The 17,732-nt window shown below is 47.4% G+C and overlaps 3 protein-coding genes and 1 pseudogene across 3 annotated transcripts; 3 read left to right on the top strand and 1 right to left on the bottom strand.

Annotated features, from left to right (window-relative positions):
- Window positions 1-287: 287 nt before the first annotated feature.
- Window positions 288-906, top strand: LOC101771405 (fasciclin-like arabinogalactan protein 7). The gene is given in 2 exon segments (XM_022827787.1): window positions 288-470; window positions 472-906. Coding segments are annotated over 2 exon segments (618 nt in total).
- Window positions 907-3,334: 2,428 nt separating this feature from the next.
- LOC101765460 lies at window positions 3,335-4,057 on the bottom strand. Its single transcript, XM_004973778.2, has one exon. The coding sequence runs from the start codon at window positions 3,980-3,982 to the stop codon at window positions 3,560-3,562; it is 423 nt and encodes a 140-aa protein (XP_004973835.1). The 5' UTR covers window positions 3,983-4,057; the 3' UTR covers window positions 3,335-3,559.
- A 1,113-nt stretch (window positions 4,058-5,170) lies between these two features.
- LOC101771015 lies at window positions 5,171-8,770 on the top strand (annotated as a pseudogene).
- Window positions 8,771-14,855: 6,085 nt separating this feature from the next.
- Window positions 14,856-17,126, top strand: LOC101765067 (fasciclin-like arabinogalactan protein 7). Its single transcript, XM_004973777.2, has 2 exons — window positions 14,856-15,047; window positions 16,046-17,126. Exon 2 carries the CDS (start codon window positions 16,082-16,084, stop codon window positions 16,874-16,876), a length of 795 nt encoding a protein of 264 aa, XP_004973834.1. The 5' UTR covers window positions 14,856-15,047; window positions 16,046-16,081; the 3' UTR covers window positions 16,877-17,126.
- The last annotated feature ends 606 nt before the right edge of the window (window positions 17,127-17,732 follow it).

Below are 17,732 nucleotides of genomic sequence, written 5' to 3'. Positions count from 1 at the left end.
CTCCAATGTTCTTGACCGGAGGAATCACAAATCTTCTCAACATCCTTCTTTTCTTTTCCTAGTGTAAGTCGAAGCAAGTGCTGTTCAATTTTTGTGTTAGCTCTGAGAATGTTTAATTTTGTGGCTAGTTTCTGCTTTCTTCATATTAGGGTCCTTTTATGACTGAGATATGCAGTTTTCAGTTGATGATATTTACACAAAGAAAAATAGCATAAGGTTTGGTGTTTAATGCTTCACTGTTCTTGCATGAACACAGGAATTTGGACTAGAGAAGTGAAGACACCGAGATGGTGTTCAATGAAGTCATTTTTACCACGGCTGTCCTAGACATTGCGTTCTCCTCACCAGCAGTTGCTCACAAGATCAAGAATCCAGCTGCTCCTCAGTCCCCGATCGATCCACCATCCCTAGTGTACCGTGTTGACCTTGCTGATCTCCTCAGCATGGCCAGTCCATTCCAAACTTTCCTGAAACTACCTGCAAAAGACCAATGTCATCGAAACTTTTTAGAGTTAGGCGAACAACACCAAAGCGGGCATCACCATCTTCGTCCCTAAGGACTCCGCGTTCGCATCGCTGAAGAAGAACACCCTTGCCAGACTCACCAAGGACCAGATCAAGTCCCTGCTCCTGTACCACACGCTCCGCAAGTTCTACTCCCTGCCTGAGCTTAGCAAGCTCAGCAGGCGCAACCTTGTGGCCATCTTCGCCGGCTCACGGTACACGCTCAACCTCACCGACGACATTGGCAGTATCACAGTGATGTCGGTGAGGTCTAACACGAAGATGATCAATGCCTTGTATGCGAGAGCTCCAGTTGCGGTGTACGAGGTCGACAAGGTATTCCTGCCAATGCAAATCTTCAAGAGCCAGCCCACGCTGATGATGGCCCCTGGTTGGGACTAAAGAGTCATCGAGACAAGGGTGTTGGAACCAAAAGAGTAATAAACTCCGTAGATGATCAAGTTTACTCACTGTAAAATAGCATATGATTTTTTAGATAATGAACAGAAAATGCGGCTTCATTTCTCTCATTAGGAGGAACCAGTACACAATTATTACATTTAGTATGCAACGCTACATGAATTCAAACAAAAGTTTTTCTAAGTATCAAGTATCAACAAGCATCTCAATAGATTATTCATAAACTAAAGGACCATCCATTAGATACAAAGAAGCATCTCCACTTTTTGGTATGCTTGACTCATCAGCTCTTTTTTAGATAATGAACAGAAAATGCGGCTTCATTTCTCTCATTAGGAGGAACCAGTACACAATTATTACATTTAGTACGCAACGCTACATGAATTCAAACAAAAGTTTTTCTAAGTATCAAGTATCAACAAGCATCTCAATAGATTATTCGTAAACTAAAGGACCATCCATTAGATACGAAGAAGCATCTCCACTTTTTGGTATGCTTGACTCATTAGCTCTTTTGATCTTCACTATATTGCAACCGCGCTTGGTGTCGAAGGCCGTACATCTTACACTTACTAATTGGAGGAGGCTCCTTTTGAAGCCTCCAGGTGAAGCCACGTAGGATCCTAGGTGGATACTATAGAAAAAGAGAGAAATACTAGAAACTCTCACAAAAAAGCAAAACATCTAGCCATAAATCGGTAGACTCAAATCATCATAGCTTTTGGATCTATTATGTTTTCTTAAAAAATTACTCACCTATGCCATCAAGAAAATAGCCTAAAGTAAACCCCCTAAATCTATATCTAAATTACCCACCTCTACCATTATATAAAATAAACTAACCCCCTAATCTTTATCAAAATTACCCACTTCTGCCATGATAAAAATAATTTAAAATAACCTCATAAATTTGCAACTAAATTCCTACCACTAATACTTAAAAATAACTTAAAATAATTCCTTAAATTTGCATCTATATTATCCACATATGCTATTATTAAAAATAACATGAGGTAACCCTAAATTTGAATCCAAATTGCCTTAATTGAAAATATACACCAAATTATGATTCTAAGTTGTCTATTTATTACACTAGTGGTATATGATGTAATAATTAAGGTATATATGCATGGTGTGTGTTATCATTTATAAAGATATAGAGAAAGTGGTGAGAATATAGATTTATATGTTAAAATTATAGCTCAAATTTAGGATCCTTAAACAAATTCATGCGCATACTTGCGATGCAAAGTGAAAAGTTAACGATTATAAATGTGGATGGAAATGTTATAGAGTAATTATTAACTAAAATCCATCACAATAGGATGAAGATATATCTATATATGTATTGTGTTCGAATATTTAACAAGTGAGAGGTAGCTCAAGTAATAGTGTTGTAGTAGTGTGGCCTTATTTTTTTCAATGTTTTTTCCATTGAAGACTCCCATTAGTTCTCACAAGACACATTAGGAAAAAAAAGACAAATACTAGAAATTCTCATAAAAATCAGAAATATCAAACGTGAATCCTATAAACTCTAACAATCATAATCATTGGTCTATTATATTTTTAAAAAAGTTACCGACAACTATCATTATGAAAATATTCTAAAATAAACCCTAAACCTATATCTAAATTATCAAGCTCCGCCATTATAAAAAATAATCTAAAGTAATCCCATAATCTTCATCGAAATTACTCATGCATACCATTGTAAAGCATAACTTAAAATACCATTCACCTAAATTTAATCTAATTATCTTCATGTGCATCATATAGAAATGTCCAATAGGAAACTATATATGATTCTAAATTACCTATTTATGCCATTGTTAATATAGAAATACTAAGTTAAGGTATATACGTATGATGGGTGTCACCATGTAGACCATTTATACATGTACGTGAGGAAGTAATGTGATTGTTATGCTAAATGCAATGTATGGAGGTGCGATACAAAATGACAAAAGTGTGAATGTGGATGAAAAAAATGTATGGAGTAATTTCTAATTAAAAATCAATTATGACTAGACAAAGATAACTATACGTCTATATGAGTATTATGTTAAAGTATTGAAAAAATGAGAGTAGTAGTTAAACAATTTTGATTATTAGTTAGGAGTTTGATTTCTAAATATTTTCAAATATAATATCTTTTGAAAATATTAGCCCGTGCGGGAGCATGGGTTGATGGACTTGTTCTCCTAATTAGGATTTGCAAAAATAATTTTGGTTTGTATTTATCATATACAATTTTATTTTTCATGGACCGTGCTTTTAGAAAAAAAAAGGAATTATGAGCTATATTTGTCAAATACATCCATGCCTTTTAAAGTTTAAACATCGTATCCTAGTTTGCTATTATAAATCAGATGGCAATAAAACCATAGAACATGTTGGAGTAGCCATAGAAATAATCGGAGCAATTCTCTTCCAATAAATTATTCTTGCAATTACATGTATGATATCCTTGGGTAATGAAATAAACAACATGGATGAAATACACTACATATTTTCGTAGTAACACTGTAACTCGATGTAAAAATTGCAATTACGACACTTCAAAATTTAGTAATCTATACTACTCCGAGCGAGTAGTGATCCATCAGTCCATGTCCAGGTGACTGTGTGAGCTTTATGCAGCTTTGGCGAGCTGTCCGAGCTCCCTGTCGACGGCGATCTTGAGGAAGCTGCCCTCCTCGACGACCATCTGCACGGGGAGGAAGCCGAGCCCGTTGGCCACGGCGAGCATCACCTCCTTCATCTCCGCCCGGAACTCGTTCCGGTCCACGTCTCCGCTGCCGTCCCTGTCGAACCGCGCGAACAGGCCTCGGTAGAGCATGGCGAGCTCATCCGGCTCCAGAGCTGCCTCGTCCACGCCGAAGTGCTTCTCGAGGACCCTGAGGCTCATGAGCTCCCCGGCCATCTCCTCGTATGAGAGCAGGCCGTCGTGGTCGGCGTCCAGCGCGGCGAACCGGCCGTCCACGGAGGAGTTGAAGGCGCCCTCGTCCTCCACGAAGCTCCGGACCGTGCTCCCGTCCAGGATCTCCACGCTCATCTTCGATTTCTTTTCTGTTCTTGGGATGTGTTCGTCGTGTGACTGTGTGAGTGGGAATGCGAGCTACTGAGCTTGGCTCGGTTTGGCTTGAGGAGTGAGATGCGATGGCGTTGGGGAAGTTTTTATAGGCTCGCAAGTGCGATGCGGTCCAGTTCGAGTCCGATGGAGGCGCGTCCAGGGCGACGGTTTTCTGTTGACGGTTGGGTCGGGCCGACGGGTTCTGACGTCGTCGGTAAGATGCCGTGGGCGCGTGCGTGTTTGCGCCGTCGCCGGTGTGGCAGCGGTGTGCTTGGGAACGACGCGAAGTTTCCGTCGTCACTCGTCAGTGTGGCCCGTGCAACCGTGTCTCCTCGGCACTCGCTACATCGAGAATGCGCGCGGCAGATGCCGAGTCGGCGCCGGGCAATAGAACTTCACAAGTGGGGAAGTATGTGTCGGCATGAAGGCGGGCGGGTCGGCGCTAGAGCTGGCACGGCAAAAACAATGGTTCCGCTGGTGCCTCCATGCGACCATGCCTTTTCTGGCTTTCTTTGACCTCTTGCTCTGAAAACCACGGCCTTTTCTGGCTTTCTTTGACCTCTTGCTCTGAAAACCTGCGGCTGCAGCAAGCCTGCAACCAGCGAATGTCCTTGGGGCCAAGTCTGCATCCGTTTCGCACACCGTGACTGGGTGTCCCTCACTCTCTCCTTCACTGTGAGGACCGACCGTACAATAGCCAGCGCATTTGACGCGCACATACTAGCTTCAGATGCAGGTTACGTACGTAGAGATCCCTGCATCAACAAATGCAGATGAGATACTATTGGGTTAAGAAATTTGGCATACAAAGCTACCTTTTTTTGAGGATTAAAATCTTCAAAGGGCCGAGGAGCATACAAATCTTTTATTTTTTTTAAAAAAAAGATTAAAATCTTCATGGTATTAAAACTCGCTGCTTCTGTTGGCATCATGAAACCATTGAATATATATGTTTTCCTTAATTAATCATGGAATATGCAGCGGGCAAACTCATAGACTAAATTTGGTCATCAGTTAAAATTTGGAAGGGTCTATTTATCTGTCATCAGAAATCTGGGCATCAAATCTGTCAGATTTCGAACCATTGGATCCAAATCCTACGGTCCATCCACAGCTGAAATAAGCACCGAGAGGACCTTATTCTTTGGTCAAGTCTCTCTCCCTGGCTCCCGACGCGACCCATCGTCGTCTTGCTTCCTCCCCCAGCCTGCCGCCGCCTCCCTGCAACCTGGATGTTGCTGTGCCCAGCGCCAGCGTGGGCTGCCAGTGGCCTCACCGCCGTTGCTTCCTCCTCCACCTCTCTCTCTCTCTCCACGACGCCCCATCTTTCCTAGCCACGCTCCCCCGCCTCCATCGCCGCCTGCACGGCTCCCGGCGGCGGCGCCGCCGCCAGAGCCGCTGCCCCTTCGCCCACTCCCTCGCTAACCCCTCGGCGACGCTCGCCCCCGCCGCCACCGCAGACCAACCGGTTATCCCCGCCACCCGCGGCTGGCGGCGCCCCCGCCGCCTCGCCGCCCCGCCCACCCACCGCCACCACCGCCGGCTGCCGGCCTCCCCTGGAGCTTCCTCTACAGCCGGGGTTACCGATCCCCCAAATACGGAACCCCCAACCCGAAGTCCTAACCCACCGGAGCTAATGGAGATTGCCGGACACGGAGAAGAAGGAATGAAGCTCGCCGGAAGCACGCCGGAGAAGAAGGTATGAAATGTGACAGATTTCGACCCCGAAAATATGTCAACAGATGTCTAACAAAACTCTTAAAAAATTTTGTGGGCTACCATGGATCACTAAAAATGATGTTCCGTCAGGTAAATGTCAACATGAATTGTTTAAACGTATCTTGTTGTGGCCTTGAGGGTAGCGTAGAATTGGCTCCGGTTCTAGATGTCATCACAGCTTGTTTCAAGGAATCAAAAAAAGAAGACTCTGGGAAAATATCCTCAAATACATGTAGAGCAACACCATCTGGATTTTCAATTTTTCAGACTTATTCCTCACCTATTTGGCAATTGGGGCAGTAGTAGGCTATAAGGTGGTGTGTAGACTGTAGAGTGGAATCTGTTTGACTGTAATCTGCTACGCCAATGGAGGCATAAACAAACACGTTCCTGCGTGGTAGCCCGTACGTAGCCGCAGCCGGCTGCCCGGTAATTGCCGGAAAACTCAGCGGTGGAAACGCAAAGAAACAACGGCGGAGACCAAGGCGCTGCTGCCATGGACTAACACCGTTGACGCAGCAAGTGCCAACCGAACACGTCCAACTGTACAAGCCATGCCCGTGCGTTGGAGACTCCGGCCCGTCGGAGTCGATCGAGAAAGAGGAAGACATTAAATTGTTCAGAGTTCTTCTCGAATCCTTTGAGCTGTTTTCAGATTTCCTTTTTTCCCCCCCTAAAACCGAACGTTACGGATGGATTCTCCAAGTCGGTTCCCCATCTGATCCGATCCGATCCGATCCCCATTGGTTTCACACCCTTGGTGTTTTGGAAAGGACGGCAATTTCGTGAACCGGATCGATCCGCCGTCGTCGATCGCGGAGGAGATCGAGCAAGATTTTGCCGCAGGCGTTCCCCAAGTGCTGTCCGCCGGGTCCATGACTACTCAGTGCAGCACGTTCCGCCGCCTCACGCGCAGCGACGCCGCCGGCAAGGTGTCCCCGGATTGGGCGTCGCTGGACGGGGACCTAGTGGAGCTGATTGGGTGGCGGGTGCTGGCCGCCGGCGACCTGCAGGACTACGTGCGGTTCCGCGCCGTCTGCCACCACTGGAGCGCGAGCACCGCCGCGCCTAGTGGTGTGTGGCACCAGCGTTGGGTCATCGAGCGCTCGTTCGAACTGCAAGTATGCAGGAAACCACCAAGCTTGATGGTCTCCATCAAGCCAGCAACCTTGTACAGTGAGCAGGAAAAAAGTATGCAGACTGTCCGCGGCTTCGTCCGCTTCTTCAACCTCTCCACCGGCGCCTTCGCCCGCGCCCACCTCCCACTCCTGGACGGCCACGTCGTCCTCGACTCGGTCGACGGGCTCCTACTCCTGCACCGCGACAGCGACACCGCCGTCCGCCTCCTCCACCCCTTCACCGGCGACGTCGCCGAGCTCCCGCCGCTGGCGTCCCTCCTGCCACAGATGGAACCCAGCGAGCAGAGCAAGCGCAGCAGGCTCATGGCAGTCTGCACCTCCATCGCCGTCAGCTCCACCGGGGCCGTCACCGTCATGCTGGCCTTCAACCTCCTGCACCGTGTCGCCTACGCCACCGCCGGCGACCAACGCTGGACCCCTCTCAGCCTGGAAGCTCAAACCTTTGCTCAAACCCGTGTCGTTCCAAGGCAAGCTCTACGCATTGCAGTTCACGTCTGTTGACATACATAAGGTGTACATCTACCAGCTTAACCCACCATGCCCAGACGCCGATGAGGGGCCATCTCGTCTTCCATTGCCGGAGAAGATTGCCGAATGTCCCATGGACAAATTTCTTTACACGCTCAGCTTTGTGGAATGTGGCTCAGAGCTCTTGCTAGTTGCCTACAATGATGTTTCTCGTTCAAAGCTGGTAGTCTACAGACTTGCAGACCTAGTCAGCGGAAAGATTGAGCCCATAACGAGCATCGGTGACCACACCTTGTTCGTCAGTGAACGAAGTCTCTGTGTCTCAAACTCGCCTAACAATGGGAGTAAGAGCTTTCCTTCCATTTCGCTTTCGCCTAACTGTATCATCTGCTTGCATAGCTTGCCACCAGTCGATCCTGGTTCTGTAGGGCTGGCTCGTTTTGAGCAATATGACCTAGGTACAGGCTTCTGGACTGCAGCCAGCGATGGAGACATTTTCCAAAAACCGCCTGCAAGCCCCCATACACTCATCCATCATATCTTTACTTGTTGCCATCGCAAATACTGGTAAAAAGTTGAGCACTCAAATCTGTCTGCCTTTATTTGTTTAGCTTTCAGAGATTATTTCGAGGAGTTGACGTGATCATCATATTGATTGATCCACATGCTACTAACTTTGATACGCTGGGGAAAAAAAAGAACTTTTTCCTGTAAATCCAAGCTAACGTGAATCCTTGCCTCTTGTAGGCATAAAGGAATCATGTTTTGTGTTGATACATTGCCTATTTGGATGGTGAAGCGAGAACTACGGATTGGTGTAAGTTTGTGTTCCTGCACTTGTTCTCATATAATTAATTGTTTTATTTTTGCTTATTACTCATTATTCAGGCACGATACACTTCGGTGCTGTTTGGTTGTCGCTAGACCTTGTAACTAATGTCGCTAGACCTTTGTTTAGTTTGGATGCACTCTAACTTTGTGATGTTTTGATTCAACATCAACATATTGGCTAAGATGGCAAATCAGTGTTTTAGAAGCTTGGCCCTTGTATTGTGTTTCAGCATTGGTTTTTCCTTCCATTTTTGAACATATATATTGGTTTTGTTGGTATTTTCTCCGTGCTGACACTCGTTTCGTGTCCTTTTTTTAGGCTTGATGGTCCCTTGTTGCAACAGATGAGTATGCGCCACAATGTCTAGAGGTGCAAGTTGAAGGGACGGTGACATTCTAAGAGTGTTCTAGAAACTAAGACTCCAAGCACGTATAAAAACATATTCCAATTTCTATCTAGATATGCATTAGGTTTTTCTATATGTTGCTATTTCTACCGTAAAAGAGTTTTGCACCCTAGTTCCAATCCTATAAACTACACAAGGCAATTCTAGGAAAGTTAAACACGGAATGTGAGTGCAATAAGAAATGCGGAAGGTAAATGAGGTAGAGAAGGCAAACTTCCAGCGTGGCGACATGGTGATTTTTACCGAGGTATCGAAAAGTAAAGCTTTACACTACTCCTCGTTGTTGGAGCCCCTCTCAAAGGGAATGCCCACGCAAGGGCATAAACTCTCTGGTCAAGTAACTCTGTAGGATAGCCAACGGGTCTTCCCCATATGCAAGTGGGTCTCTGTCTAGCCTTTCCCTGATGCTCCTTGCTAGCTTCGGCAAAACTCCTAGGGCCTCTCCTCCCTATCACATGCACCGGCGGCCACTCCACAAACGTGGTTGGAGGGTCTCGCAAGACTTACAAACCCCGAATTTACAACTCTTGGTGCGCGCAAGTATTGATACAAATGAGGTGTGCAAACCTCGCCTAACTCTAAGCTAATCCCTGAAGCAATGCGCTAATAGGCCTAGATTAGCATTAATCAAGATCTAAGCCTTATGCTAATTGTCTTAATCTTCTCTTGAGCACTTTGGTGGATAGATCACTTATGTGTATGTGAGAACCAAGCCTATAGCTTCTCCAAGCTCTAACCCACTTCAAATGGCCGAGCAATGTTATATATAGCCCCAACTCCAAGAACTAGTTGTTGCAACTTTCTACGTATCACGGATTGATTCGGTGGTGCGCAGGGGTAGCACCGAATGAATCGATGCATGCCACCTCAGCTAGTCGTTAGGCAATTAACGCCCAAGCCCCACATGCATCACCGACTGATTCGGTGACCATGTGTATGGAGGGCATCACCGAATCAGTCGGTGACCATGAGCCGCTTTCTTCCACTGCCTTCCTTCACTGATTGATTCACTGCCTTGGATGTTGGTCCCACCGTATGAATCGGTGAGTGATAATATTTGCTCCAAAACCTCTAGAGCTGATGCTGAGCCGAGCTGATCCTCACCGACTAATTCGACGGAGGTTCACTATGTCCACCAAATGTGTCGGTGCGCACAGTGCATATCCTTGGTCCTGCTACTGTTCTTCGTGTCACCGACTGATTCGGTGATCTTGCCAATTGTCACCGTATGTGGAATGTGTCGGTGCCCATTTCCAGTAGAATTCGCTTCAAGTTTTCACGTGTCTTTGTCCCAGCTTCATTACCATCATCTGGATTTTTGCTATCATTTGGATGCAATAAAATTCCTCTAAGTCTTTCTTTTTTTCTCATTTTGATGGTTTTGTAATTTATCTTTGGGACCTATAAAGCACCTACAAAGGTACATCTTGCAAACACATTAGTCCTAATAACTATATTGTCATTAATCACCGAAATTATTATGGTCCAGGGCCATTCTCCTTACACAAATAATTATCCATTTGCTCTTGAGGTCTTTGGCTCAGCTGTTACTGCAAGTCTGCAATCTTTATTTTCTCCATGTTTGTTAGTGCCCTTCCTTCTCCTAATTCATTGGCATAGCTGGTATTTGTGCATTTGGAAAAACAAATGGCCTAGTTAGTGTTTTTAGTCCAAGTTGCCAAAAGCACCAAGTGTTTTTTTTTTAAAAAACTGTATGCTTAATTGAGGTTTGGTAGCTAGGGCTTATGGTATACAGACGGCTCTCCCAACAAGGATAAGGTTCAGCGGCTGTGGAGCAAGCATGTGCTTAGTTTTGGGATTAAATGGAATGGATCGGTTCCATTCCCATTTTGTGGGTTAGGTGAACCTATTTCGTGTTTGGTTGAGGAGGATAGGTTCGTTCCAGTTTTTTGTTTGGTTGGAGGAGTTAGGATAGATAGGATGGATGATATTTTAACATAATTAGACACCATCAGGTATGGATCCCACTTGTCATTCACGGGACCCACTTGTCATCCTCTCACGCTCATCTTCTCCCTCCCCTCTTCTTGCCCAGTTGTTCTTCCCGGCCGCCATTAAAGAAAACCAATCTCTCTACCCCTTGCTTCTCCCCACACCGAACAAGAAGCTAGCAGCAACAGCAAGCACCAAGCCCATCTAATTTTTCTTTCCTCCCGTCAAATCAAGCATGCATGAACTGGTCATCATCTTTCTCCCATCGATCTATTGCCGCAGGACAAGCTTACGCTCTTCCCTAAAATCAAATCCAAGCACCAAGTTAGCTGCTCCGCCCCACGCCTCCCCACTGGTGTCATAACCAAGCCGTACGCCTGCGACCATGCAGTGCTCTGACGTCCATGCTTGGAGCCACTGCAACCGCATGCTTCGCCGTCCGTGAATGGAGCCGCGCTACAGGGGCATACCCGTGCCACCCGCGCAGCCGCAGACTCCTGTCGCCTATGTTCGCACTGTCCGATGGCACCTGCACACACACCGTCGTGCTCAGTCGGAGGCTCGCTCACCTTCTACCGTACTCACCTTCACCCCCAGCGATGGAGTTTGGCGAACAGCTTGAAATCTGAAACCAGCTGTCAAGGTGCACTTTTTTCAGCTTTTTTTTTTACCGCGCTTCACCCCATCGCACCCATTTGTATTAAAACGCAGAAACTCGATCAAACCCGCTTATTAGGGAAGCGCTTCTTTCAATTTTTTGCAGATTATTTGAAAAGCAATTCTCCGCACCGTTGTACCAAACAGGACCGGCGTGTGTGGGGAGCGAAGTGGGTTGGCGTGGTCCGCTTATTTTGGGCGGACCCGCAACTACGAGGTATATTCCTTATTAGGGACGAAACTAACCCACCATATTTTAAATCAAACACTGTGCAGACTGGATCCAACCCAACCCAGCCCACTTCTGTATTAGTCCGAAGTATTTTGGCCAGTGATGGCCGAGACCCGAGAGAGGTGCATGTGCACGGTAGACGCCCAACACGAACGATCAGGCGATGGGAGATGAACGCCCGGCCGGCGGAATCGAAGCTGCACGAGCCCAACAAGGCAAAGGTGTGGGCGAGTGGGCCTTGGGATCGACCGTCGGCGAGAGAGAGATACGAGCACGATCTGTGTTGCGATGGCGCCGCGCAGGTTCCGTGGATAACAAACACGCCGCCGTCCCAAGCCACAACCCCGCTAGCAGCGAGCTGCGCGCGCTTCGATGGACGGAAACAGCCACGGCCCACGGGAGCGCCAAGGCGCACCAGCGCCAGGCCCATCGAATCTGTCTCGTCCGCCGGAGGCCGCCGCCTGCGAAAATCGCCGGGCAGGCGCACGCCACCGGTTTCGGCCGCGACCCCCGTGCACGCCAAAGCCGTCACACAGGCGCGCAGCTCATGCCCGCAGGACGGCACGAGCAGCGGCGCGTCTCGCTCGCCCCGTCGCAAACACGACGGCGACCCGGCCGGGTGCCGCGGCATGCACACCCGCGCGTTTTACAGCCGACCGTGTTTTGCTACTCACCGCGTCAGTAATACGGCATCGGCGTCAAACCTTGCCGGCAACAGCCTAATCCAGCGTCTGATTCTCCGCGCCCCGTACACAATGACTGACAATTCGTACCCAAAACGACCGGATCCGTATGCCCCCCGACTGCGTGTCGGTGCTCAGAGCTAAAATGTACGTTCCATGGCGTCTGGAATCTTCGCCTCTTGAGTCTTGACAGGAGTGACGTGGCAACCAAGGACGGACGCCAATGAGGCATGTCTTGCACGAGAGATTGTGCTAGTGGGACCTTGCTTTCTCCTCGCTTTCACGGATGCACTTGGATCGGCTTCGAGACGGGGACGTCCCGCCCGCAAACCCCAGGTCGCGCGGCACCTCTCGTTCTCGTCGGCGGCGGCCTACAGGTTTCCTCCCCGCCTCTCGCGTCGTGGGGCTCGGGGCGCTCGCTTTCGGACCCCGATCCGGTGGTTCTCCGGTCACCGGCCAATGATTGCGCGCAAGCGACGTCTCCACGGCGATATTCTTCCTCCTCCCCCGACGGCGCGAGTGCGCGCGCGCTGGCGGATCAATCAGGTCATCACATTGCTCGCTCGCCACATGCGCGGACATGACACGAGCTGCCTGTGTGTTTTTTATTTTATGCTGCAAATTATATTAATAATGATCCGATTTCTTATCGCTAGTGGCTTGTTTTGGCTTTTGTCGATTTCTTTTCCAGGAAAAAAAAAAGAGGGAGACGAAATGGTGGTTTCAGACGGAGCTTGTGGTTTTTGGCAGGAGAGGTGGACGTTTTCGCAGCACCGACAGAAACGCAAGCAGAACAATGTGCAGTTTGCAGCGCGTTGCAAAGAATGGAGGTCTCTGCTCCTGCATAGTAGATTAGTTGTAAAAACCTTGCGGTTCGTCAAAATGCGCAAGAGGCACAAAACCTACTATTTTGTGGCACGGAAACCTAGGTCTCTGCTCACATGAAGTGAAGTGGTCCACAAGATCAGCAACCGGAGTGTTTTTTTTTTGTGGTGTTCAAGATTTCGAGAGAAGTTGCAAGGAAAAAAAAGTGAGTGCTATCATGTGTTATTAATGGCAGCCGGAATAGTATAATGGCACTCCACTATAGTAGTACACTAGTACTTTGTTTTCTTCAGACTGAAGCGAACACGAAGCATTCATCTTTCTAACAAAGTGGCAGGGTCAAGAACAAGAACGGAACTGAACGATGCGTGAACAAGTTGAGCACTCAGCAGTCTCCACGAAACAGGACGTGCAAGTTCAGGTTCCTGCTGATGCGTGAACAAGGCGAACTCAATTTGACGGGAAGTTCAGTATGCAGCAATACAGAGGACACTGCATTGTACATTCTCAACTTCGAAAACCAAAATTCACCCAAACACATGGCGCTCGCAGTGTTTTCTTGTATCTGCTCTGTAAAATATACACGAGTTTTTAAGCACACTGCTCCACTGATCTTGCGTTGGATCATGGATGTAAAGCGGCACGAGTACTTGGCAAACCATGATTCTGCTTGGGTAGCCTCGCCCAGTTGAACGAGCCTGACAGCTCCCCTCTCATGATTAAGGTTCTTCACGGCTTCACCAACCACCGTGACAGCCATTGATTATCCTGCATTTCCCTCGAGAAGGCGCTCAATTAAGCTAACGACAGTGGGCCGCCGGGCACGAGCTGAGCTGCAACAACGGGTCGTCCCGCCCCACCGACACCGCAGGCGTCGCCGTCTCCACCCTCTCGTTGTCTCGCATCACATTGGCCGCGACTTCGCGTAATCACATCAGGCTTGCTACACCTCGATCCTGTTCGGTCCATTTCTTGGAGCACCATTATTGGAAGCAACAGTTTCAGAAAAGCGCGATGTCGTATTCAGAGTTTCAGACCGACCTGCACTTGTCACTTATAAACTTAAAAAAAACAAAATGAAAACAAAAAACATGTGATGATGTGAATATCAAGTACATTTTGCGTGTATGATGAACTCGGCCGACACCACTGCGAAAGCCGAAAGGCTGTTACCTGTGGCCACCAAACATGTGCGGCCTCCAGAAACCGAAGCTTCCGTTCAGACATTCACATGTCGCAAAATTCTCCGGAGCAACAAGCACTGGAACTGGCGAACAGCATCGCAAGCTCCTGCAGTTTCTGCTCCCATGGAAACTGCAGAGACAGTGTGTTTGTCACATCGTCCCGTGGAGATCTTCCGATAATCCTGCATTATTAAAATGAGCCGGTAGTGTTGGGCACAGTGACGCTGTGAAAAAGCTGGAGGCATCCTGACCCACAGAAGAAAAGGCCAAAAGGGCCACATTAGTTGTGCTTTTGTCAGTACATCACATGAACTTCTCACCCCCCTTTTCTTGGATCACCACATTCCAGCTCTTTCACTTTTGTTATTTGCACTAAAGCAAAGGTGATTACCACTGGGAAATTCCTCCCAAGAATTCTCTTCACTAGTACTTGCAAGCAACTTGATTGGAAAGCCCAAAGGCATCCTCGCTTGCAAGCATTGCAAAGCTATCACCGCCTCATTGTAGTTTAGGGACGCTAATATCACCACTAATCATGACCAAAAGGATTTACAGAGAGTCAAGACAGGACAGAAATGGCAGCTAGCTCCTACCTGGGTCCCTTTATTATGGTGCTTTGCAGTTCACAATTCACCTCTTTGGCTTGTTTTTCAAAAAAAAAAAACTCTTTGGCTTGAGGAAAGCATGAGAGTGAGAGCTGGCATGTGAGTCACTGCCTCACCCTCACTAGGTACCTTCTGCCCCTCAGCCTCTTTGCCCTCTTCCTCCTCACCACATCACCAGCTGCCACCCTACCAAGGTCTCATTATCTTTTACTCCATCCCCACACACACCACCTTTTATATAACACACTCCCTCTTAACTCCTCCCATCCCACCACCCCCATCCATTTCTTCCTCGTCCTGCCCGGCGGCTGCTGGCCTCACTCCTCCGCTCCGGCTCTGCTCAGGTCAGTCTCCTCCTCAACCTGTCCCTGGCTCTGCAATCGAACGCCATGTTGCAATGCTCAATTCTTATGCTTTTCTTGGCCTCCGTGTGCTGCAATTTGGAGGATTTTGTGCTAGATTAGAGGCGCTTACAGTTCAGTGTGCTGTGCTAGTGATCTAGTGCGCCATGCAGTTGCATTTGGATCTGGTTCCTCAGTTCCCGACCCGAGGAAGAACAGATCTTCCTGGTGCTCTGTGTTCCGTTTCCTTCAAGCTGGCGCAAATGTTCAGAAGTTTTGATTTAGAGCTCCGTCTTTAGTTTTGGGGGCTTCTTCAGATTTCGGCTCTTTTGTGCTGCTGAGATCTACAGGAGGCAGTAGTAGTACTATTCCGTTCATGTGTTTTAGTTTATGTCGCGTTTTGATTTGGTAGGTGGCATCTGACAGTTCTATAATGCTGGTCAATTCGGCCAGATCGAGCCTTGAATGTTTTTTTTTTGGGGCACCTGCATTTGTCTTTCTTGGTGATAGGGAAAGGTATATCAATTATTTATTCCAATTGTGCTCACTCCTACTGATCTCAAATCTGCCACACGAGGATCTGAACACCACTAGTCAGCCAGGTTCTTTATCTTTGATTGATTTCTAGTGCTAAATCTCTAGGTTGTGGAAGTTGAGGTTATAGCTCCAGTCCGCACCCTCCTTAAAATTAAAGCTAAATATTCATCCCATGTATGAACATTACTGAGAACTGCATAAAATTGAAGAACATGAAGTTACCATCCTGCAATTTCAGAACTGGAACAACAATTTAGATCTTTCATGCCTGGCTAGCACCTTCAGTACTTGCTATCTTTCTCTATCCCCATCATTGTTTCTTTGTTGTAGTTTTTATGCAGCTAATCAGTTTAGAATTTGCAAAACCTGAAAAACTGGTAATTTAGTTATTCAGATTATAAACAAAAAGAAAGTATCATGAGATATTCTGTGTCTAATGCCTCCCTGTTCTTGCATGACTCCAGGGAATTGATTCAGTGAAGTGAAGGCAATCAGATTCTATGATGGGGTTCAAAGCCGGAATTTTTACTGTGACCATGCTAGTCATTGTGCTCTCCTCACCAGCAATTGCTCAGAAGGCCAAGAGTCCTCCTGCTCCAGCATCCCCAATCCTTCCACCTTCCCCGGCACCGGCACCGGCGCCACACCATGTCGACCTCGCAGACCTCCTCAGTGTGGCCGGTCCATTCCACACCTTCTTGGACTACCTGCAAAAGACCAATGTCATCGAAACCTTTCAAAACCAGGCAAACAACACCAAAGAGGGCATCACTGTCTTTGTTCCCAAGGATTCTGCATTCGCCGCACTCAAGAAGACTACATTCGCCAACCTCACCCAGGACCAGCTCAAGTCCCTGATCCTATACCACGCATTCCCCAAGTACTACTCCTTGGCTGAGTTCAACAAGCTGAGCACCCTCAATCCGGTGACCACCTTCGCTGGCTCACAGTACACGCTGAACATTACTTATGACATGGGCACCGTCCAAGTGGAGTCGATGTGGTCCAACCCAAAGATCAGCAGCAGTGTGTACTCAACCCGCCCGGTTGCAGTGTATGAGGTCAACAAGGTTCTCCTGCCAATGCAAATCTTCAAGAGCGACCCCCCGCTTGCTCCAGCCCCTGCTCCTGCACCAGATGCCAAGGCCTCTGATGTCGCTCCCAGCCCAACCTCAGGGAAAGCCGCGAGTGCAAAGGCGAAGGCGGAGGAGAAGAATTCATCGTACCAAGTCAGTGTCAGCATCGTCAATTACTTGGTCCTTGCTGTCTCAGGTGGCTTGATGCTCTTGTGGTGAGAATCAGAAGTTCCTGACCATGTTGAAGCACAGGGTTCGGCTTAGCTTCCCCGTGTTAATTTTATATGGATTTTCTGGATTCATTCTTTTGGACATATAGTAGGCATTGTGTTAGGATCGAGTTGTTGAGTGTTTGCATCATATGCTTCTATGATTAATCCCCGTTGATACTCGGCTTGATGCGTGTATGCAGAAAATATTTCAGACATGCCAGTGATAATTCTAATACCTAGAGCTAGTGAGTGGTACAGTGGTACTTATCATGCTTGTTTCATAATGCTGAAAGCCAAGGCGATGGTGTTCAGGACTGAATCGATTAATAGTTAACAGCATACTTTGGCTACTGAATTGGCTAGTAAAATTTTGGGCTTGGGCTAACTGCTCACTGCAGTTGGCGATCAGCATTCAATTCTTTGATAAAACTGCTGTCATCACTCCTTAGTCCTTACATTACATGACAACAGATTCTGATGACTTGTCAGGAACAGCATGCAATGCAAGTATATGAATTAACCGTGATCATCTATCTTATTTTTTGCCTGAAACTCCGTAGTCTTCCACCTGAAACTTCACTTTTCCATTGCATGCGGTTATTTGATCCTCTGCAGAATGTGTCTGAACGTGAAACTACCCCATATCTCTGAAGATTAGTTTATGACCTCGCCTCTCTTCTCTGAATAACGATCGGAGCTTTTCAGCATATGCTTGTCTCTAACCTCCCCTAGTTCCTGTCGTGCTAGCCTGCTAGGCATCAGGACTAGATCTGAGGACAATCCTGCACAGCCTTTTCTTGCCACCATGGGCATGAATCGTGTGAGATGGAGAGGTCAAGATTGGGGTAGGGAGCAACTGGGAC

This window comes from Setaria italica, chromosome VI (genome assembly GCF_000263155.2).
Source record: "Setaria italica strain Yugu1 chromosome VI, Setaria_italica_v2.0, whole genome shotgun sequence".
Lineage (NCBI taxonomy): Eukaryota > Viridiplantae > Streptophyta > Magnoliopsida > Poales > Poaceae > Setaria > Setaria italica.
Note: the sequence above shows the minus strand (reverse complement) of the source record. Positions and strands in the feature narration are given on the sequence as shown.

Excerpts from the sequence above, each read along its gene's own strand:
- LOC101765460 (XM_004973778.2), bottom strand. The coding sequence starts at position 3,982 with ATGAGCGTGGAGATCCTGGACGGGAGCACGGTCCGGAGCTTCGTGGAG.
- LOC101765067 (XM_004973777.2), top strand. The coding sequence starts at position 16,082 with ATGATGGGGTTCAAAGCCGGAATTTTTACTGTGACCATGCTAGTCATT.